Raw genomic sequence first — 21,450 nt, 5'->3', positions numbered from 1 at the left:
TAAGAGGAGATCAGGGTGCATAATTCATAGTAAGATTAAGTACCCTGTACCGTATACAGTGTTAGACATACAATAAACTGCTTTTGTTTAAACAGATACTTCAACACACTTTAGGTACAGACTCGAGAATATGATTAAATAAAGACCTTGAGATGATGGGGGAGGGAGATTTAACCGAACTAATATGAATAAAAATATTTCTGTTTTGTTCCTCTTCATATTTAAAATGAAAATGAAAATAATTTTCTATTTTTAGGTTAAAAATCATTCCTCTGCACTGAAAGAAACTCCAGCATGACAGCCTATTGCTATCTTATGGAAAATGCAAAGTGAAACTGCCCGCAGGAAGCAGAGATCATTGAGGTTCCGTTTCCAAGCCCAGTGAAACAAATATGGAAAAAGGCAAAAAGCTTGAATGGCGAAAAGTAAATCAGATTTGAAAAACTGTCTTAATGTAAATCACCTTGGGATACCTAGCTGCACAAGAAAGATGTTAAATTAGACAAAATTTAATTTCTATCATACCACATTCTTTTAACTGTAAACTTAATTCATTTATGTGGCTCCTTCTAGCATATTCATTATCAGCTGCACAATCTGTTTTGAGAGCACTCCTCCATATCACTGCATTACATCATGTGAATACTCAAAGTGATGGAGACGATAACATGTTCACACCCTTCAGATGTACCTATTCCTGAGATACTGTATGTTTTTCACAGCTGGCATCAGGTTCATGAGTAAAACTCTCAGTTTCTGTCCATCACTTGGTATTCCCTACAAATGTATCTTTTCCATCACTTGTTTTTCACATTTGCAGGAAGTTGTATGAGACTAATAGATAATTTTCTAGCCCCCATCTCCAATAGAAATTCTTTGCATGAATTACCAAATTTTAAGATGTACAGTTGGAAGGAAGGAATGAGAGAGAATAGCAGAGTTTTATGATTTTCAGTGCATACCAGACAGATAAAGTAAAGGTTTCCTTCTACTGGTGAAGTGGAGGAACAGCTGTTATCTGATAGGCATTTCATGACCAGGGTCTAGCACAAAGAAACTGCAGTACTCTAATTCCCCCGCATTTCTCAAAATTTATTGATAGCGTTTAACTGCATGTAGGGACTTATTTTGGTAACAGACATTCATACCTGCCTAAAAGTGATGAATTCAGACACTTGAGAGTAGACAGACCGGCTACTCTAACACTGTAACTGGAGCATAATGTTAGTCATCATACTCTTCTTTACCCTTTACATCTTCTTTATCTAATGGGGGAAAACACAAGTACTTAAGGGGCTATTTTTAATACTGAAAAATGTAATGACTGTGATTTTGTTCTTCTGATGGTTTGCTAGTTCAGTTAAATAAAAAGAAGGAATGTGAAAAGGAAAAACTTTCAGAAGCAGAAAGTCATGAAAGAAAAAAAACCCTTATCCTACAAAATACTTAAATTCAGAAACATGGGTCAAAAACACAGCAGCATGCAAAAGGCTTTGAACAAACACCAGCTGCTCAAGTTCTACACTCAGACAGGGACTTTAAGATATCATCATGATCTGCACGGGATTGTTGCAGCTTTACACATCAGTGCACTGCTCTTATCTACAGGGTCTCTCAAAAAGAAGCTCTGCATTACTCGTCCCCTCCCCGAATCTTCCCAAATCCATTGTTATCACTTCAATGCACTAAGGTAACACACATTCATACCTAACAGTGCTAGCTACAGGTACTTGGGAGTAGACAGACAGGTCCCTACTCTAACCTGTAACTGTATGACAAATGTCTTCTTACCCTTTACATTTTCTTTATCTTATGGGAAAGGGGGGAACCTAAGGAAAGAAATTTAGGATTTTATTGATATTTAGAAAGGGACTCTTTTCAGTTTTGTTCTTCCAATTGTTTGTTCACTTCCTTAAATAAAAAGTAGGAAACTGAAAGCAAAAACCTCAGGCACGGAATACCTTGAAAACTAGAAAGTGATGAAAGAAAAAAAACTCTCCTACATAATATTTACATTCAGAGACATGGGTCTAAAACACAGACTTCTGCGAAAGACCTTGAACAGGCACCAGTTGCTCACGTTCTGCACAAACACAGGGAATCTAAGACATCATCATGATCAGCAGGAGTTTGCTGCAATTTTGCCTCCTGCTGCTCTTCTCCAGTGAAATCTCATGTCTGGACTGTAACAGGCTTCATGTTCTACAAACCAGAATGAACAGTGAGAGTTTAGAGCGTCTGGAGAAAATGGGTGGAAACTTTCCCTTCCAGTGTTTAAATGAAAGGACAGCTTTCAAGCCCAGAGATATCCTCAAGATCCGACTGTCCCAGCAAGAGAATGCCAAGGTAGCCATCCAGCAGATCCTCCAAGAGCTCTTCCATATCTTTAACAACAACCTCACCCAAGCTGCCTGGGATGGGACTTCCATAAAGGAATTCCAAAATGGACTTCACCAGCAGATTGAGAAGCTGGAGATGTGTTTGAGTGCTGAGATGGAAAAGGAGATGACCTACCCAGGAAACGAGACCCTCCTGCTCAGCAGCCTGAAACTGAAGAGATACTTCCAGACAATAGACAATTTCCTGAAAGAAAAGCAATACAACCGATGTGCCTGGGAGATCATCCGTGTGGAAATATCCAGATGTTTTCTCATTCTCAACATGCTCACAAAGAGACTTGAAAATGAAGGTACCATATTTTCTTTTTTCCTAAAAAAACTCAAATATTATTTGAATAAAACAGTTGAGGAGAGATGGTTGATAGGTTTATAACATCTAATACGTAGGGTCCAATCTTTCTCCCACAGTAATATTATGCATACAATTATTTCAAACACATTCAGATCTTTTTAAAGTAGTATATAACTTAGTACTTCTCTTGTTCTCTACCACACACAATATTCTATATGAAAAAAATACAAATATATCATAACTGCTAACTAATGACAAAAATATCATTAAGTGATAACTAACCATACCAATATAACTTTGTCCAGTAAGTGTCTAAGCTGGGTAAACAACAGTGAGAAGCTCCCTTTCAACAACTGCCTCGTTAGACAACTTTCCAGTTAGGACACCAGAAAATGGGTCTGGTCTGTGTTCACACATTTCTATCCCGTCATCTAATTCTGCATGTGGGGATGGCCGAGGGTTCTTATTCTGCTTTTCTTGTTTTGTTTACCATAACCAGCTTTAGTAACAACAAATTATGACAAGATGATAAGTGTACTAAGGCTCAGAATTTAGGATTTGACATCTGGTTAGAAAAAGATGGTCTATATTTGGCATTTGAAACTCTCCATGTTTGAACCATTCCCCTTTTTCATTCCAGCACATGATGCTTCAAGTAATGATGTTCTGAAAACCACTGAGTGACACCGCATCTCCACTGGAGTCCTTCGTCTCTAAGTTGATTCTACAAGAAGCACCTTTTGAGACTCTTTTCAGTCCATCTTGAATTAAGCAAACTGTTAAACTTCAACTGCCCTATTTATATACTACTTGCCATTACTGGACTGATTTATTCACATGAGAAAATGTAAAACAGAAGATTTTGCTGAAAATATTGCAGAAGACAACGTAGTATTTGAACTGAAGGAGACAAACATTACTATTTCTTAATCACTGATATTATGTGTTTGCTCTGAATTTTCCTTGGATTTCCTAAATCTCATGCTAAATACCCTTCGCTGCCTGGAACAACAGTCGCATGGAAAGAGCCTGACATGGACTCATAAGCAAGGGAAACTTCTGGAGGTGTATTTTTCTGCAAGGATAACAAAGAAACAAGAATATCCCAGTTTCTAGGTCATTTATATTTAGGCACTTTTGAATTTTAAAGTAGTACAAATATATAGTCTTTTCCTCCACTGTGAAAATATTTTCAGATCATTTTACTGGATTTGTAAAAGTGTTTTTATATTGGTCCATTTATATTTATTCATAATATTAATGTATTGCTTTTAATTATTTTTTCAGAGGTTTTATAATATTTATAAATAAATATTTATTTATACAAAATAGCAACCTACAGAAGTAGTGATTTGTATTAATTAGATATTTTTAAAAAAAAGAAAGCCCCAAGAAAAATCTTCTCTTGTTACCTTAAGACTCCAGTTCAGCGAAGGACTTGTCAACATTTGCCTAACTTTAAGTACACGAGCTTTCCTTTGACAGAAGTGGTGAAACTATGTTCACAAAATACTTTATCATGTTCCTAAAACCCTGATTCAGCAGTGACTCCATAAGAAAAATAGCTATAGTAATTAGTTTCACCACTCCAACAGACCACACACCACAACCTCAACTCTGCAGCTTGTGTGTGTCTGCCTGTTACCAGATTATTTTTCCCCACAACATGTGTAGTTGCGGGTGTTTCGAGTAGTAGCTCATTGTGATGAAATTAAAGGGGTGATGGAGAGACTGCATTGCAAGGGGAAGACTTCAGGCTGTCATGGTACAAAGTTGCTTGTTCTCTCCTTCCCCTAATGAGATGTGTGTGAACTGGCTTCCCATCCATCAGGTTTCCATGTGTGCAGACTCCCCCCCACCAAGAAGGTTTGTGTAGCCCTAATTTTCCCCCTCCATCAGTCATGTTTGGGTACACTTGGCTCACAAACAGCATCAGGCTTGTACATAGCCAAGCCCTCCTGTCACTCAGGCATGTAAACTGGTGCTGCTTCCCTTTGCTCTCCCAAAACAAGCTGAGTGCTTATGGACTGCATGTTGCACCAACAACCACCAGCTGTATGAGCATAGTGCATCAAAATTTCAGTTGTGCTGTGAATAGTGACTAAAAATTACCATAAACCCAATAGTTAACAATTACCTGAAAGCAAAACAAAAACAAAAACAGGCCATTGGACCAAATCTTGTAAGGATCTCTCTCTTTGCCAAGTTTGGGTATGTAGATAGTATTTTTGAAGAGCTATTAGTCAGTCATAGCACTATCTAGGATTAATTTAAACCAGACCCTAAATCCAGAGATTTCTTATTTAAAAGTAGTCAAAAAAACACTAAATGTTCAAATAGCAAAAAAAAAAAAAAGTGTGTGTGAATTTTTACACTGATTGGCAGCCTGCCTTTGGGAAAAAAACAGGAATATGTCCCATTTTAAATCCCTTTTGTAACATAAGCCAAATTATGGGGTCTCAGGGAGACTGTAAATTCTTCACAGTCAACAGATGGCAGCATTGCAGAAGCTTTTGCCCTCTGTCCTCTTTATCTTAGGGGGTCTCAAATATTTCATGATGTGGGCCTAATCTTACAAAAATTGTTCTAATGATCATTTCCCCTCCCATTCAAGATCAGGTAACATTTTTGTGGCAGGTACACCAAATGCTTACAGAGAAAGGTAGTACTAGAAATGCATCAAATAATCTTAGCTGTCTTTAAAGGAATATGAGAACTGCTACTTCTCTTTAGACCATGATCCAGTACTCCGTATACTACCACTCATTCATGAACCTCGGTTTGGGACCTGCTGGTTTAGAGGCACTTACAAGGAGTTAACTATTAAAACAAATGCCTATCCTTTCTTATGGGGCAGTTTTTTCCAATAGCAGTAGCCATCACCTGTCAAAGTTCTTTTCCTGCCCAAATCTCTCTCCGTTCATCCATTCCTTCACGTAGTTGGAGCCTACAGGTTACATTGACAAAACACACAGTTATATGAAAAGAGTGAGAGCAAAAATAGACTGTATGAAAATGTCAAGGTGACAAAATCACCACCTCCAAAATGTACACCCCCCCTCTCTGGTGGAACATGACAGTCATATAGCACCTGGGAGCCATACAAACTCTTCAAACTCTAACTAGGGCAACAAGAATGATTAAAGGTCTTGAGAACATGAACTATGAAGGAAGGCTGAAAGAATTGGGTTTATTTAGTTTGGAAAAGAGAAGACTGAGAGGGGACATGATAGCAGTTTTCAGGTATCTAAAAGGTGTGTCATAGTGTATATTCCAGATTTGAACCTTAGCGTCCAAAACTATGGGTACCAGCATGAAATCCTCTAAGCTTAATTACCAGCTTAGATCTGATAGGCTGCCACCAATCAGGATCTGAGTACCTGATAAACTCTGGTCTCCCAAACCTTCCCTGGGGACCCAAGACCCAATTCCTTGAGTTCACAAACAAAGGGAAATAAACCATTCCCTCCCCCTCTTTACCTCCTCCCAGATCTTTCCTGCCTGGTACACCAGGAGATTACCGTGCTTCAACTCCTTGAAACACAAATACAGAGAGATCAGGTTTCTCTCCCCTTCTCCCCCTCACCCAGAGGCAATACAGATTCAAGCTCCGTGAATCTAACACAAAGAGGAATTTACCTTTCCCTCCCACCAAGTCCTTGGGGATACAGACTCAATACCTTAGCATTAACAAGAGTAAAAAATCAACTAGGTCTTTAAAAAGAAAGTTTTAATAAAAGACAAAAAGAGTAAAAAATAATCTCTGTAATTTAAGATGTAATATTACAGGGTCTTCAACTTATATGAAAATGGATAACAGCCTTATCCAGAAAAATACAAATTTAAAATATTCCAGCAAACTACACATTTGCAAATACAGAAAAACAATGTAAAGCCTATATTGTCTTTCTACCTTGTACTACAAATTGGAAATAGAAGATTAGAGAGCCTTGACATTCGTCGTGGTCGCTCTCAGAGCCCAGAAGAGAACAGACAAAGACAAGAACTCACACCCAACTTCTTCCACCCAGATTTGAAAGTTATCTGTTTCCTGATTGGTCTGCTGGTCAGGTTGTTGTTTGTTACCCTTTCTCATGGTGATTGAGGAGCCTATTTAACCGCTAGGCATGATGGCTGTATGACATGTTGGAGTTTTGGGTGGGTGATGTGTGTGTATGTGTTGTGTCTTAGTGGGTATGTGTTTGGGTGTGGTGTTCATCAGGAGTGTAGGAGGGAAAACTTGTCACTCTGAGCCGTCAATGAATAGAACTATAGATTGAGCAATGTGCTTTAAACTGCGTAAGGGAGATTAGGTGGACATTAGGAAAAAGTTCCGGTAAACTGTATCAGTAGAAGGTGTTTAAACATGAATTAAATATGCCTAGTGGTAGGTGTTAATCTCATCGTCTGGATGATATTGTAAGTAGTTAGTTAGATAAATGTCTATCAGGGATGGTCTAGACAGTATTTGGTCCTGCCATGAGGGCAGGGGACTGGACTCGATGACCTCTCGAGGTCCCTTCCAGTCATAGAGTCTATGAGTCTATGAGTCTACTTCATTACCTGTATAGTGCAGAAGGGAATCTCATGACATTCATCTCAGCTTACTGTTTTAAAGCTGTGCTACAACTATTTCCAATTTCATTTCCGCTTTGGATGCTGCAGTTACTGAGGTTAAAACAGAAGGATGCAGTGGAATCCCTCCTCTCTGCTGATTCTTCCCACAGTCATTTCTAACACTCCATAACACTTGATGTATTACGTAATACATTCACTCTATTATGGAATTCCAACTGCACAAAGTACATTTTATGTGATAATATTCTGTTCGTTTACTCATTCTTTAAAATGCAAACTGAAGCATATTGATGCAAAATAGTTACAAGACAATTAAGAATTTTAAAAGAAAGGGTTGGACCTGAAACATTGTTGACATCTGTTTGCTATATATTTCTATGATTCAACTCTTCTCTGATCAAATCTCACCTCTGAACTGTAACATGCAGTATAATCACAGTAAAACAGCATAACACATGTGAACTGGAACAGCTTCCAAGCAAAGAGCTGTGGATAATTTTCCTATAATGTCAGAACAAAGAGAGATTTCAGGTGGCATCAAGAGGTTCTCAAGTTCTGAGTGTCCCTGACAATCCAAGAAATCTTCCAATATATTTCCTGCTGCTTTTGCAAAAAATGTCTCCCAAGCTACCTGAGACAGGAGTTCCATTCAGAGCGTCCACCATAGACTCATCAGCCAGCTGGGCATCTGGAGACATGTTTGGTTGCAGTGATGGAAGATGGGACTCTCTAACAAGGAAGGAAGAAAGGACTTTCAGCACACCAGGATGAAAGTGAAGCGATATCAATTATTTCCTAGCAGAGAAGCAGTTCAGCCTCAGTGCTGGCAAGAGAATCCAAGTGGAATTAGAAAGTTTTCAACTTTGGGACAAACTCACAAAGAAGTTTAGATATTAAAATACCAACCTTTTAAAAAATACTAACTGAAATAAATTAATATTTTATACATGAGGTAAAATGAGATGCAGTGGAATTTTAAAAGCTGTTGCTACTATTTACTCTGTGCATTGTGGAAATATATTCAGATCATTTTACTGGATTTGGAACACTATATTTATGTCAGTTTACTATTTATTTATTCTTCTTATTTATGACATCATAGGTATTTATTGCTTATAAATAAAATATTATATCATGCAAAATGGGAGCCTCCAACAATAGTGATTTGTATTAAACACTTATATAGATAAAAACAAACCCCAAACCAACTCCAACTCTGTAATTGTTCATCCTTAAAACTCCAATTCCAGAAAGTACTTAAGCACATGAGACCCATCCCACTGGAGTTCGTGCTTCAAGCTGGGAACACACTTAAATACACTGATGAATCTCAAGTTCACTGGTCTTCCACATGAAAAAAATATGAACTGTGTAATAATTAGTCTTTCCACTGTAACAGACCACACAGATCTCTACCCCTTTTTTCTCTTCTACCCTTTACTAGATTATTTTTTCCCAACACCGGTAGTTGTGGATGGTTGGTGTAGAAGATGGTTATGTAAGGAGAGGCTAGTTTGGTGTTCTCTCCCCACCAGTCAAGTTTGCATGCCCTGACAAAAACACAGCAATTAAACTCATTTGTAACCAGCCTATCTATGCCCCCACAAAATCAGATTAGCCTGCATTCACACACACCCCAACCTAAAATCAATTACGATTCCATGTACCCAGCACATCTCCACAATATATTTACAAGCAATCGACCCCCTTTAAGTGTGTGCCCACATGCATTTCCAGCAGATTTACATGTCCTCACCCTCCCCGAAGCTGACTCCTTTGTATATGCCCAGCCTAGACTAAATTCATCCTTGTGTGCCAGACAGCATAGCTCCTGATAGCTGGGTCAAGTGCACCCTCCCCCAGGGCCGCCCAGAGGATACTGGGGTCCTGGGGTCTTCGATGGCGGGGGGCCCCCCCTTCAGTGGTAATTCGGCGGCGGGGAGTCCTTCTGCCATGGGCCCCATGAGAGATTTCCGGGGCTCCTGAAGCAAGTGAAGGACCCCGCTCCAGGGGCCCTGAAAAACCTCTCGTGGAGGCCCCTGTGGGGCCCAGGACAAATTGCTCCACTTGCCCCCTGACCTGGGCAGCCCTGCCCTCCCCCACTTCCTTCAGTCAGGTTGGCACTTGCCTGGCTACTCCCATCTCCCCACAACTGCATGCATCCATGCAGTAATCAGGCTTGTGTTTACCACCAACCACCACCACTCACATTTTCATACACCCCACACATCTCCCAGATTAGATTTGTGTTCAATCCTCTGCACCAACCTGGCTTGCTTGCCTCTGCCCCTTTCAAACAAATGAAATTTGCGTAAGCACAGCCATCTCCCCTCACCATCAATCAGTTTGGCATGCAACCCTTTCATATACCGCATACAGGGTATTAACATGTGGGGACTCCCTGATGGCTGGAATGCTATCTGCAATTACAACAATGTGCACACAGACTGGCTTCCCAGTGCCACCTCTAAACATCCCTCCTACAACTTGTGCTCCTCCCTCTCAGTTCCATACAGGTTGCTGCAGCCATCAGCCCTTCAAATCCCCACCATCGAGCAGGTGTCAGTGTGCCCCTTCTCACTCTCTCCCACTAATGAAGCTTGTGAGAGCCTGCTTTACCCCCCTCCATCAATCAGGCTTGCATGCACCTATCCCTAGCTCTCTGTCACTCAGCTCACAAATTTCATCTCCCAGGCTTGTAGGCATGAGCCCATTTACCCTCATATCACAAATCTCCCTGGGCCCCCCTCTTGGTAGCTCACCAGACACTGAACCCCACTTCAACTTTCAGCTTCCCTGGGTCTCAGTAGCAGCAGCCCTGTTTCTTCTCTTGGCCTCCCTGGCACATTTCCTAGGCCTTGACTCTCACTCTATTACCTCTTCCTGGAAATAGAGTCCTGCAGCCATCAGCCTTCAACCCTCAGGACCAGCATGATCCCCAAAATATTTTCACAGCTTAACATATCTTCTACCAGAAGTACATCTATAGGTGTGAGCCTTCTTGTTTACCTCTTCAAAGGACCATATGGTCGGTGAGCCTAGAACACCCAGGCACTTTGCACAGGATTCTAACACTCTATTGCTCTTGTCTGAAGGACACAAAAATAGTAAACCCGGTATGAAACTCCCTGTCTCAGTTTCCTCCACAATTCAGGCCATTTTATGGGCCTGGATCACAGTCACTTGGGACCATCCTGCATCCTTCTGTTGCAGTTCATCATTTATATTGACAAAACACAGGTATTGACTAAAAATTACCCTAACTCCAACATTTAAAAATATGGTAATAAAACTGCCTGTTGGATCAGATCTAGTGAGGATCCACCTCTCTACCACATTTTGAGTACAAAGATAGCTCTCCAGAGCACTATCAGTCAACAATAGCACTACAAACAACAAATTTCAGCCATAGCCTAAACATCTGAGACTTATTAAACATTTATGAAAAATGTTTGGCCTTTTGTAAACATTTTCAGAAATATTTGTACGTGTGAGTTTGTTAGAAAAGAACATTTGGGTAAAGACAAATTTTAACAAGTACTTCCGTAAATACACATTTTAAAGAGGATTCTCTCCAGAAAAGTCATCTTGAAAGCCGTTTTCGTTGCCTTCGAATTCAATCAGAGAAGAGACATAATTACATTGACTTAGGTGAACCATCATACAGAACAAGCAGTGAATTATGAATAGGGAACAGTCAAAGCAAATTAAATATTAAATAAACACATTAACAAAATCGGAATTTGCAGATTTGCAAATAAGAAAGGGAGCCAAATTAATCTCTAATTATGCATACAAATAAAGGTGGTTGATATAAAAGGAAAAAAAAATCCCAGAAAAGTTTTCTGCTCTTTTTAATTGAAATTTAAATATACACAATTTCATCAAATTCTAGCAAATATTTCACCCAGCTGAGTCTGCATCTAATCTTTCCCAGAAAACAGGCTAATTGCTGATGCAAATATACTGAAAGACTGTGTCTCTACTTCTATTGCTTTCTTACTTTAGCTTTTCTTGTTATGGTTGAGATTTTCAAATTTCTCTCTTTTAAATATTCCCCCCTAAGCTTCAGTTTGCCTTGAAATGCGCACACAGAACTCTCATGGGAGATTGGGGTGTATAAGTTTTGGGTCCTGTATACAGTATATTTATATACAATAAACTTCATTCTTTAAAGTGACACTTCCAAGTAGTTTGGGCACAAACTCGGTATGATGATAAAAGAAAGCATGTGAGGAGATGGGGGAGTGAGATGTGACAGAACTAATAAACCAAAATATACTTATGTTTTGTCCCTTTCCTTTTTAAAAATTAATATAAATGGATTGAAAACCATTCCCCCCCCTTTACTGATGGAAACTCCAACATGACAGCCTAGTGCTATGGCATGAAAAACAGAAAGGGAAACTTGCTACAGAATGCGTTGCTCATTCAAGAGACCACTTCAGTTTCAGTGTTTAAGACCAGGAAAAAAACTATACACATTGGAATAAGAAAAAAGCACAAACGGTGAAAAGTCAAATCACATTTGAAACTATAAACCTCATTCATTTACATCAGGCTCTCTTCCATATTTATTACCTACCACATCATCTTTTTGGACAACTCCCGTCTATGTCACTACACTACATCCCTGGGAACTACAGTACTCAGAAGTGCCCAACAAGATAACATGTTCATACAATTCAACCAAACCTGTTCCTCTGCTTTTTCACAGCTGGTGTCAGGTTCCTAAGAAGAGCTCCCAGTTTCGCAGTGCCCTCTGTCCATCCCGTGGTATTTTTTCTCCCTCATTTTTCAAATGGCCAAGAAATTGCGTGAGATTAATAGTTATCTGGCCCCAGTCTCCCACAGGAATTCTTTCCGTGCCTGATCAAATTTTCAGAGGTCCCTTGGAAAGCTTGGAAGGAAGGAAGGAGACAGCTAGAGCATGGCAGGATTTTATGATTTTCAGTGTCACACCAGATAGGGAAAGGTTTCAGAGAGGTAACCGTGTTAGTCTGTATCAACAAAAAGAACGGGGAGTACTGGTGGCACCTTAAGGACTAACACATTTATTTGGGCATGAAAGCTTATGCCAGTGAAATTTGTTAGTCTCTAAGGTGCCACAAGTACTCCTGTTCTTTTTGTAGATAGGGAAAGTTTTCCATCTGCTGGCAAAGTGAAGGGACAGCAGCTTTACACATCACTGCACTGCTCTTACCTACAGGGTCTGGCAAAAAGAAGCTCTGCATTACTTGCCCCCTCCCCGCATCTTCCCAAATCCATTGTTATCACTTCAATGCACTAAGGTAACACACATTCATACCTAACAGTGCTAGCTACAGGTACTTGGGAGTAGACAGACAGGTCCCTACTCTAACCTGTAACTGTATGACAAATGTCTTCTTACCCTTTACATTTTCTTTATCTTATGGGAAAGGGGGGAACCTAAGGAAAGAAATTTAGGATTTTATTGATATTTAGAAAGGGACTCTTTTCAGTTTTGTTCTTCCAATTGTTTGTTCACTTCCTTAAATAAAAAGTAGGAAACTGAAAGCAAAAACCTCAGGCACGGAATACCTTGAAAACTAGAAAGTGATGAAAGAAAAAAAACTCTCCTACATAATATTTACATTCAGAGACATGGGTCTAAAACACAGACTTCTGCGAAAGACCTTGAACAGGCACCAGTTGCTCACGTTCTGCACAAACACAGGGAATCTAAGACATCATCATGATCAGCAGGAGTTTGCTGCAATTTTGCCTCCTGCTGCTCTTCTCCAGTGAAATCTCATGTCTGGACTGTAACAGGCTTCATGTTCTACAAACCAGAATGAACAGTGAGAGTTTAGAGCGTCTGGAGAAAATGGGTGGAAACTTTCCCTTCCAGTGTTTAAATGAAAGGACAGCTTTCAAGCCCAGAGATATCCTCAAGATCCGACTGTCCCAGCAAGAGAATGCCAAGGTAGCCATCCAGCAGATCCTCCAAGAGCTCTTCCATATCTTTAACAACAACCTCACCCAAGCTGCCTGGGATGGGACTTCCATAAAGGAATTCCAAAATGGACTTCACCAGCAGATTGAGAAGCTGGAGATGTGTTTGAGTGCTGAGATGGAAAAGGAGATGACCTACCCAGGAAACGAGACCCTCCTGCTCAGCAGCCTGAAACTGAAGAGATACTTCCAGACAATAGACGATTTCCTGAAAGAAAAGCAATATAGCCGGTGTGCTTGGGAGATCATCCGTGTGGAAATATCCAGATGTTTTCCAATTCTCAACATGCTCACAAAAAGACTTGAAAATGAAGGTACCATATATTTGTTTTTTTCCTAGAAAAACTCAAATATTATTTGAATAAAACAGCTGAAGAGAGACGGGTCATAATTTTATAATTCTTATTATTAATAGGGCCCAATCTTTCTCCCATAGCCATATGGGTAAAATTACTATTTCAAACTCATGTTAATAAAACCATTTTAGAGTAGCATATAGGTTAGTGCTTCTTTACCACACACACACACACACACACAATATTCTATATGAAAAAATGTACAAATATATCATAACTGTTAGCTAATGACAAAATATCATCCTTTGAGAATTAACCATACCAAATAGAACTTTGCCCAGTAAGCATCTTAGCTGGGAGAAAGAACAGCAACAAGCCCACTTTTAACAACTGCCTAGTAAGAGAAAATTCCAATCAGGACACCAGAAAATGGATGGTCTGTAGGCACACACTTCTATCCCATCATCTAATTCTGCCAGTTACTTCTACACATAGGGTTGGCCAAGGCTACTTATTGTGCTCTTCTTTGTTCTGTTTACCTCTACACTTCAACCATTTTGGTACCAAAAAAAAACAAACAAAGAACTTTCACAAGATCATACGTGCAGTAAGGCTCAGGATTTATGATTTGACATCTGGTTAGAAAAAGATGGTCTATATTTGAAACTCTCCATGTTTGAACTATTCTCCTTTTTCATTTCAGCATGTAATGCTTCGTGTAATGACGTTATGAAAACAGCTGAATGAAACTACACCTCCACTACAGTGGTTCGTCTCTAAATTGATTCTACAAGCAGTTCCTTTCTAGACTCTTATCAGTCTGTCTTGCATTAAACTCCTCCTACAACACTCCAATTGCACAATTTATATACTTCTTGCCATTACCAGATTCATTTACTCACATGAGAAAATGTAAAACAAAAGATATTGCTGAAAATGTGCCAGAGGACAACATAGTATTTGAACGGAAAGAGAAAAACCTTACAATTTCCAAATCATCGACGTTACGCGTTTGCTCAGAATTTTCCTTGGGCTTTTCTGAAAATGAAATCTCACCTCTGAACTGTAACTGACTTCACTTCAGCATAACGAATGTGAACCAGGTCAACTTTCAAACAAAACGGAAGGATAATTTTCCTGTAATGTCAGAAAGAAGAGAAAGACTTTATGTGGCCCCAAAAGGTTTTCAAGCCTTGGCAGAGACAGACTATCAAGTGGCCATCCAGAAAATCCTTGAACAGATTTGCTACATCTCGTGCCACATTCCTTCTCTAGCTGCCTGGAATGACAATCCCATTCAAAGATCCAAACATGGATTCATAAGCAAATGGAGCTCCTGGAGGCCTGTTTTGCTGCAAGGATACAAAGCAAACAATAGCACTCCAAATTCTAGGTCATGTATAATTAAGTGCACTGGAATTATAAACTAGTGAGACTATATGTCTTCCTCCTGCACTGTGAAAATATTTTCGGATAATTTTACTGGATTTGTAACAATATTTTCGTGTTGATCTACTTTTATTTATTGACAATATTTATTTATTACTCTTATTTATCATTTTCAGATGTATTTTCTAATATGAATAAACATTTATTTATACAAAATAGCAGCCTACCTCAGTAGTGATTTGTATTATTATATATTTAAGAAAGCAAAGACCTAATAAAAATCTGATCTTGTTCTGCCTTAAGACTCCAGCTCAGCAAAGGACTTGTCAACATTTACCTAAGGTTAAGTTCACCAGTCTTATGTTCACGTGCAGAAGTACCTTGTAAACATAAACCCTGACTCAGAAGTGACTCCAGAGGAAAATAGGCATGGTAATTAATTTTACCACTCCAACAGACCACAAACCACAACCTCAGTTCTGCAGCTTTTGCATTTCTCCACATTCATGATATTTTTTCCCCAGCACTTGTAGTTGTGGTGTATGGTTCAGTAGCTGATTGTGATGAAATAGGCTGGTTTCTAAGGGCCAGTTAAAAGGGTCATAGAGAGATTAGCATTCCGAGGGGAAGACTTCAGGTTGTCATGATACAAAATTGCTTGCCCCTCCCTTCCACGAATGAGATGTGTGTGTGAACTTCCTCCCAATTAGTCAGGTTTCCATATACTCAGACTCCCTATCCACCACCTTTCAGATGTGTGGGCCTAATTCCCCCCTCCAGTCAGATGACTTGGGTACACTTGCCTCACAAATGACATCAATCAAGCTTGCATGTATCCAATACTTCCTGCTAAGGTTTGTAGCACCTGGGGCTATCCCTTTTGCCCTCCCCCTACTGCCCCAAAACAAACATGTGCTCATGGACTGCATGTTCCACCAACAATCACCAGTTTTATGAGCACAGTGCATCAAAATTTCAGTTGTAATGTGAATGACTAAAAAAAATACCCTAAACCCAATAATTAAAAATTATTTGAAAAACAAAAAACAAAACAAAACTAGCCATTAGACCAGACCTAGTGAGGATCTGTTCTCTACCAAATCTGGGTACGTTGATTGTATTCTGAAGTATTACTAGGCATCCTAGCACTGCCTAGGACAAATGTAAGCCAGACACTAAATCCAGAGATTTCTTATTTAAAAGTTTTTAAAAGAAATCAGTCATTACGTTAAATGTTCAAATAGTATAAAAACAAACTGTGTGTGAATTCTCACAATAATTGTCAATCTGCCTTTAGGGAAAAAACAAGAACATATTCCTACTGGAAATCCCTTGTATCATGCAACCGAAAATACGGTGTTGCTAACAGAACCTCTGTACATTCAAACTCAACAGATGGTGCCACTGCAAAAGCCATTGCTTGTCCTTCCTCGGGGGCTCTAAAATAGTTTATGATGTGGGCCTAATCTTACAAAAATTGTTCTGTGGACCATTTCCCCACCTATTTGAGATCAGGTAACACTTTTGTGGCAGGTGCAGCAAATGTTTACAAAGAAAAGTAGTACTAGGAATGCATTTAAAGTAATTTCAGTACTAGGAACGTGGGATCAGCCAGTTCACTGAAGACCAACATCAGGTGCTTCATGTGCCACCACTGATACATGAACCTCAATTTGGGACCTGCTGGTTTAGAGGCATGTACAAGGAGTTAACTCTTAAAATAAATGTCTATTCTTTCTTCTGGTGGAGGATTTTTCAGTAGCTGTGCCTATCGGCGGTAGTAGTTCTTTCCTGCTCAAGTCTCTCTGCCTTCATTCATTCTTTGGTGGAGCTGAAGCCTACAGGTTATATTGACAAAAAACACAATTACATGAAAATGAGAGCAAAAAAAAAAAAAGACTATATAAACAAGTCAAGGATTATAAACAGATTGGTTCACTATTGCCAAAATGTATCTCCCTCTCTGGTGGTACGTGGCAGTAACAGAGCATGTGGGAGCCATACAAATTCTTCTTCAAAGTCTAACTAATTCATTACCCCTACAGTGCAGAGGGGAACCTCCTGACAATCATTCCATCACACTATTTTTAAGCTGTGTTACGTGGAAGAATCAATTCATTTCTTTAAGAAGCCATTTGATTATTTCTATCATCTATGATTTTAGGCCTTCCTATGGGAAAGCCAACCACAGGGGGATAAACAGGGAGGAATATGCTACTAATAGATCCCCAGTTAAGCTCTCCCATCCTTCCACTGGGTCGGCGGGAGGAAACAGTGACAGGTTTGTCTCCAGCTTTCATCATAGAAACAGATGAGGCTCTGGTTTCTGTACAGAACACAAAGGACTTTCCACACATCGTAATTTTTGTGCCGCTGACATTGCGAACTATTCCCACTAGCACTGCCAGAGCCGAATGCGTGTCTGCTTGCTAAAGGCCCCCTATGTGGATCATAACTGTACGAAGAACAACTCAAGAGAGAAATATGTGCAAAAGTATCTTACTCCCTGGCCCCTCATCTCACTTCTATGTGGCACAGGTAAAAGTCACATGCAGATGGCTCTATCCCTGCACAGATCCTCTGCAGCAGGCTCTGAGCAGTTTAGAACTAACTTTCCTCAAACAATAGACTAGGTGTTTACATACATGCTGCAGGGGAGCTGGAAGCAGGGGCACTGGGGTGCCCAGCATGAAGTAATATTGGGAAGCGAATGCATGGTTTCCATCATATATGGGGTTCACACTTTTGTTCAATGGCTTTCAGCATCCCTCACTATAAAAATTGTTCCAGCACCCCTGAATTGCTGTTACCATAGGCGCCAGCTCCGTGGGTGCTCCAGGGCTGAAAAAATGAAAAAAATTAGTGGGTGCTTAGCACCCATCGGCAGCCAGCTCCCTCCCTGCCCCCGTGTCTCCCATCCGCCAGCAGCCCTGCTGATCAATTCCTCCCCCTCCCTCCCAACACCTCCCACCCACCACAATCAGCTGTTCCACGGTGTGCAGGAGGCGCTGGGAAGGGGGAGGAGCAGGATGGGGCACGGTCAGAGGAGGGGCAGAAGTGGGTGGGAAGAGGCAAGGAAGGGGTGGTGAGGATGGGAAAAGGCAGGGCAGGGCAGGGCAGGGGTTTGGGGAAGGGGTGAGGGCAGGACCTGGGGAGAAGCCTAGGTGGGAAGAGGTGGGGCAGGAGTGGGAGCTTGTGGAAAGTGGGCAGGTGGGAGTGGGGCCATGGGCAGAGCAGGGGGGGTTGAGCACCCTAGGGCCTGGAGGAAGCCAGCACCTCTGGCTGTTACCATACAGATTTACTGAAAAAGATGCCTTGGCTCCCTGCCCAAGTATCCTGTGTTTACTTTGTCACATTAGCCTGCCGTCATATTCACATGACTTATTTCCCTTTCTCCTCAACATCTTCCCCTAGACTTCATCCTGGTGTGGAATACACATCCCCAACACCCACAGAAAGTAACCAGAAACTCGGCAGCATAGCCCGTGGCGATCTGGGGGCTCTGGTAAGTCTGCTTTCTCTGCTTTACAGAAATGTTCATGTAGCTGATGCAAAAGTTTGAAATTTCCTACAAAAAGTGCAGGAATAGTTGGGAGGCACTAACCAAATTAATATGCACAGAAATGTTTTCATGGTTTCTTTATGTGATTTTTCCTTTCTAATGCCAGTTAAAATAGTTTTCTTTTTGAATGAAAACACATTTTCCTGACATGATGGAGAAATCCAGCAAAACAGTCTTTGCTAGGGGAAGAGTACCAGAAAATGAAATGTGACCACAGGAAATGAAGAGGTTTAAACAAAGGAGAAGGGTTTCCCTGCCTACGCCAAGGGGAAAGCAAAAGTTAAAAGAGAAGGAACCAGTAAAAATGGTGAACACGGATTCTGATTTTTTAAAAATTCTTTGAATTATTACAACCAAGGGACATGCCTGATAAAAATACAAAGCATGACTTCAGTTTTGTTCAACATCTTTATTAACGATCCGGATGATGAGATAGATTGCACCTTCAGCAAGTTCGCAGATGACACTAAGCTGGACGGGAAAGGTAGATATGCTAGAGGGTAGGGATAGGGTCCAGAGTGACCTGGACAAATTGGAGGATTGGGCCAAAAGAAATCTGATGAGGTTCAACAAAGACAAGTGCAGAGTCCTGCACTTAGGACAGAAGAATCCCATGCACTGCTACAGGCTGGGAACTGACTGACTAAGCAGCAGTTCTGCAGAAAAGGACCTGGGGATGATAGCGGACAAGAAGCTGGATATGAGTCAGCAGTGCGCTCTTGTTGCCAAGAAGGCTAAAGGCATATTGGGCTGCATTAGTAGGAGCACTGCCAGCAGATCGAGGGAAGTGATTATTCCCCTCTATTCAGCACTGGTGAGGCCACATCTGGAGTACTGCATCCAGTTTTGGGCCCCTCACTATGGAAAGGATGTGGACAAATTGGAGAGAGTCCCACAGAGGGTAGCAAAAATGATCAGGGGGCTGGAGCACATGACTTACGGAAGCTGAGGGAATGGGGCTTGTTTAGTCTGCAGAAGAGAAGAGTGAGGGGGGGATTTGATAGCAGCCTTCAGCTACCTGAAGGGGGTTCCAAAGAGGATGGAGCTCAGCTGTTAACATTAGCGTCAATTACACAGCTGAACAGAGATAGTGGATATTTTATAACTCTGCTTCTATAGGGCCTGATCCTTCTTCTATAGGATCAGTGGCCAAATAGCAACTGATTTCCATAGCAGCAGCTTTAGGCTCTTCCTGTCCTGTACTAGAAATGGATTTTCAGGAACATGGATTTATTTTTCTGTTTCTACTATTATTTATTTTTGCACATCTTCACAATCTCCTACCCATCAGGTGCTGTTTGCAGTAGGTAATTGGCAGACCATGCAACAAAGTACACATATCTGGAATCCTTATCCACCTCACTAGTACTTTGGTCATCAAGTAGTGATATTCCCCCTCACACCTCCACCCAAGTACTCTGACAGTTACATATGTAGTGTATTTCTATGATTATCATTTTTCTATTCATTCATCTGTCCTCATGAGAACTATGTCTTGTATTCCAAGGCTTGGGAAGCTTCCTCGATCTATTTATAAAAAATATTAACAACATACTAAAAGACTTATGAGATTCTGATGTGAAGAAATGATATTTTCATTTAAGTAATTGAGATTAATACAGTGGAAATTATATTTTTCCCTTTTATGTTTCAACCAATTCCCATTTCATTTCAGCTCCAGATGCTGCAACTACTGAGGTTAAAACAGAAGGTTGCAGTGGAATCCCTCCTCTCTGCTGATTATTCCCAAAGTGACTTGTTACACTCCATAATGCTTGACCTTGCATTATGCAATTGACTCCCTATTATGAAATTCCAACTGCACAAATTACATTTTATGTGATTAATATTCTGTTCATTTACTCAGTATTTAAAATGCAAAATCATAGAATCAGAGGACTGGCAGGGACCTCAAGAGATCATCTAGTCCAGTCCCCTCATGGCAGGACTAAATATTATCTAGGCCATCCAGGAGAGGTGTCTTGTCTAACCTGCTCTTAAAAATCTCCAATGATGGACATTCCACAACCTCCCTCTGCAATTTATTCCAGTGCTTTAGCACCCTGACAGTTAGGAAAATTGTCCTAATAGCCAATCGAAACCACCCCTCCTCCAATTTAAGTCCATTGCTTCTTGTCTTATCCTCAGAGATTAAGGAGAACAGTTTTTCTCCCTCCTACCTCCTTGCAGTAACCTTTCATGTACTTGAAAACTGTTATGAATGAAGGATATCGATGCAAAAAAGTTACAAGACAATTAAGAATTTTAAAAGAAAGGATTGGTCCTTTAACATTGCTGACATTATGTGTTTGCTATATATGTATGTGGTTCAACTCTTCTCTGATCAAATCTCATCTCTGAACCCTAACATGCAGTATAATGACAGTATACCAACATAACAAATGTGAACCAGAACAACTTCCAAAGAAAAATGCTATAATGTTAGAATGGAGAGAGAGATTTTGGGTGGTCCCAAGAGGTTCTCAAGCCCTGAGTGTCCCTGAAGGAAAATGCCCAGGTGACAATCCAGAAAAATCTTCCAACACATTTCCTGCTGCTTTGGAAAAAATCTTTCCCAAGCTACCTGAGGTGGGACTTTCATTCAGAGATTCCAACCTAGACTCGTCAGCAAGTTGGGCATCTGAAGACATGTTTGGTTGCAATGATAGGAAATGGGATTCTATGACCAGGAAGAAAAGACCTGGGGGAGGGGTAGTTCAGTGGTTTGAGCATTGGCCTATTAAACCCAGCATTGCGAGCTCAATCCTTGAGGGGGCCATTTAGGGATCTGGGGCAAAAATCTGTCTGGGGATTGGTCCTACTTTGAGCAGGGGGTTGGACTAGATGACCTCCTGAGGTCCCTTCCAACCCTGATATTCTATAACCTAGAGCTTGTGAGGATGAAAAGATATCAATTATTTCCTAACAGAGAAGCAATTCAGCCTCAGTGCTGGCAAG

At 40.5% G+C, this 21,450-nt stretch overlaps 2 protein-coding genes across 2 annotated transcripts; both read left to right on the top strand.

Moving 5' to 3' along the window:
- The first annotated feature begins 2,115 nt into the window (after positions 1-2,115).
- On the top strand, positions 2,116-3,375 carry LOC116826478 (interferon beta-like). The gene is made up of 2 exons (XM_032783225.2): positions 2,116-2,689; positions 3,332-3,375. The coding sequence occupies exons 1-2, from the start codon at positions 2,116-2,118 to the stop codon at positions 3,373-3,375; spliced, it is 618 nt and encodes a 205-aa protein (XP_032639116.2).
- A 9,610-nt stretch (positions 3,376-12,985) lies between these two features.
- Positions 12,986-14,288, top strand: LOC116826477 (interferon beta-like). The gene is made up of 2 exons (XM_075067500.1): positions 12,986-13,559; positions 14,245-14,288. The coding sequence occupies exons 1-2, from the start codon at positions 12,986-12,988 to the stop codon at positions 14,286-14,288; spliced, it is 618 nt and encodes a 205-aa protein (XP_074923601.1).
- The last annotated feature ends 7,162 nt before the right edge of the window (positions 14,289-21,450 follow it).

Source organism: Chelonoidis abingdonii, chromosome 6, assembly GCF_003597395.2.
Source record: "Chelonoidis abingdonii isolate Lonesome George chromosome 6, CheloAbing_2.0, whole genome shotgun sequence".
NCBI lineage: Eukaryota > Metazoa > Chordata > Testudines > Testudinidae > Chelonoidis > Chelonoidis abingdonii.
The sequence above is the reverse complement of the archived record's forward strand: the minus strand, read 5'-3'. Positions and strand labels throughout refer to the sequence as shown.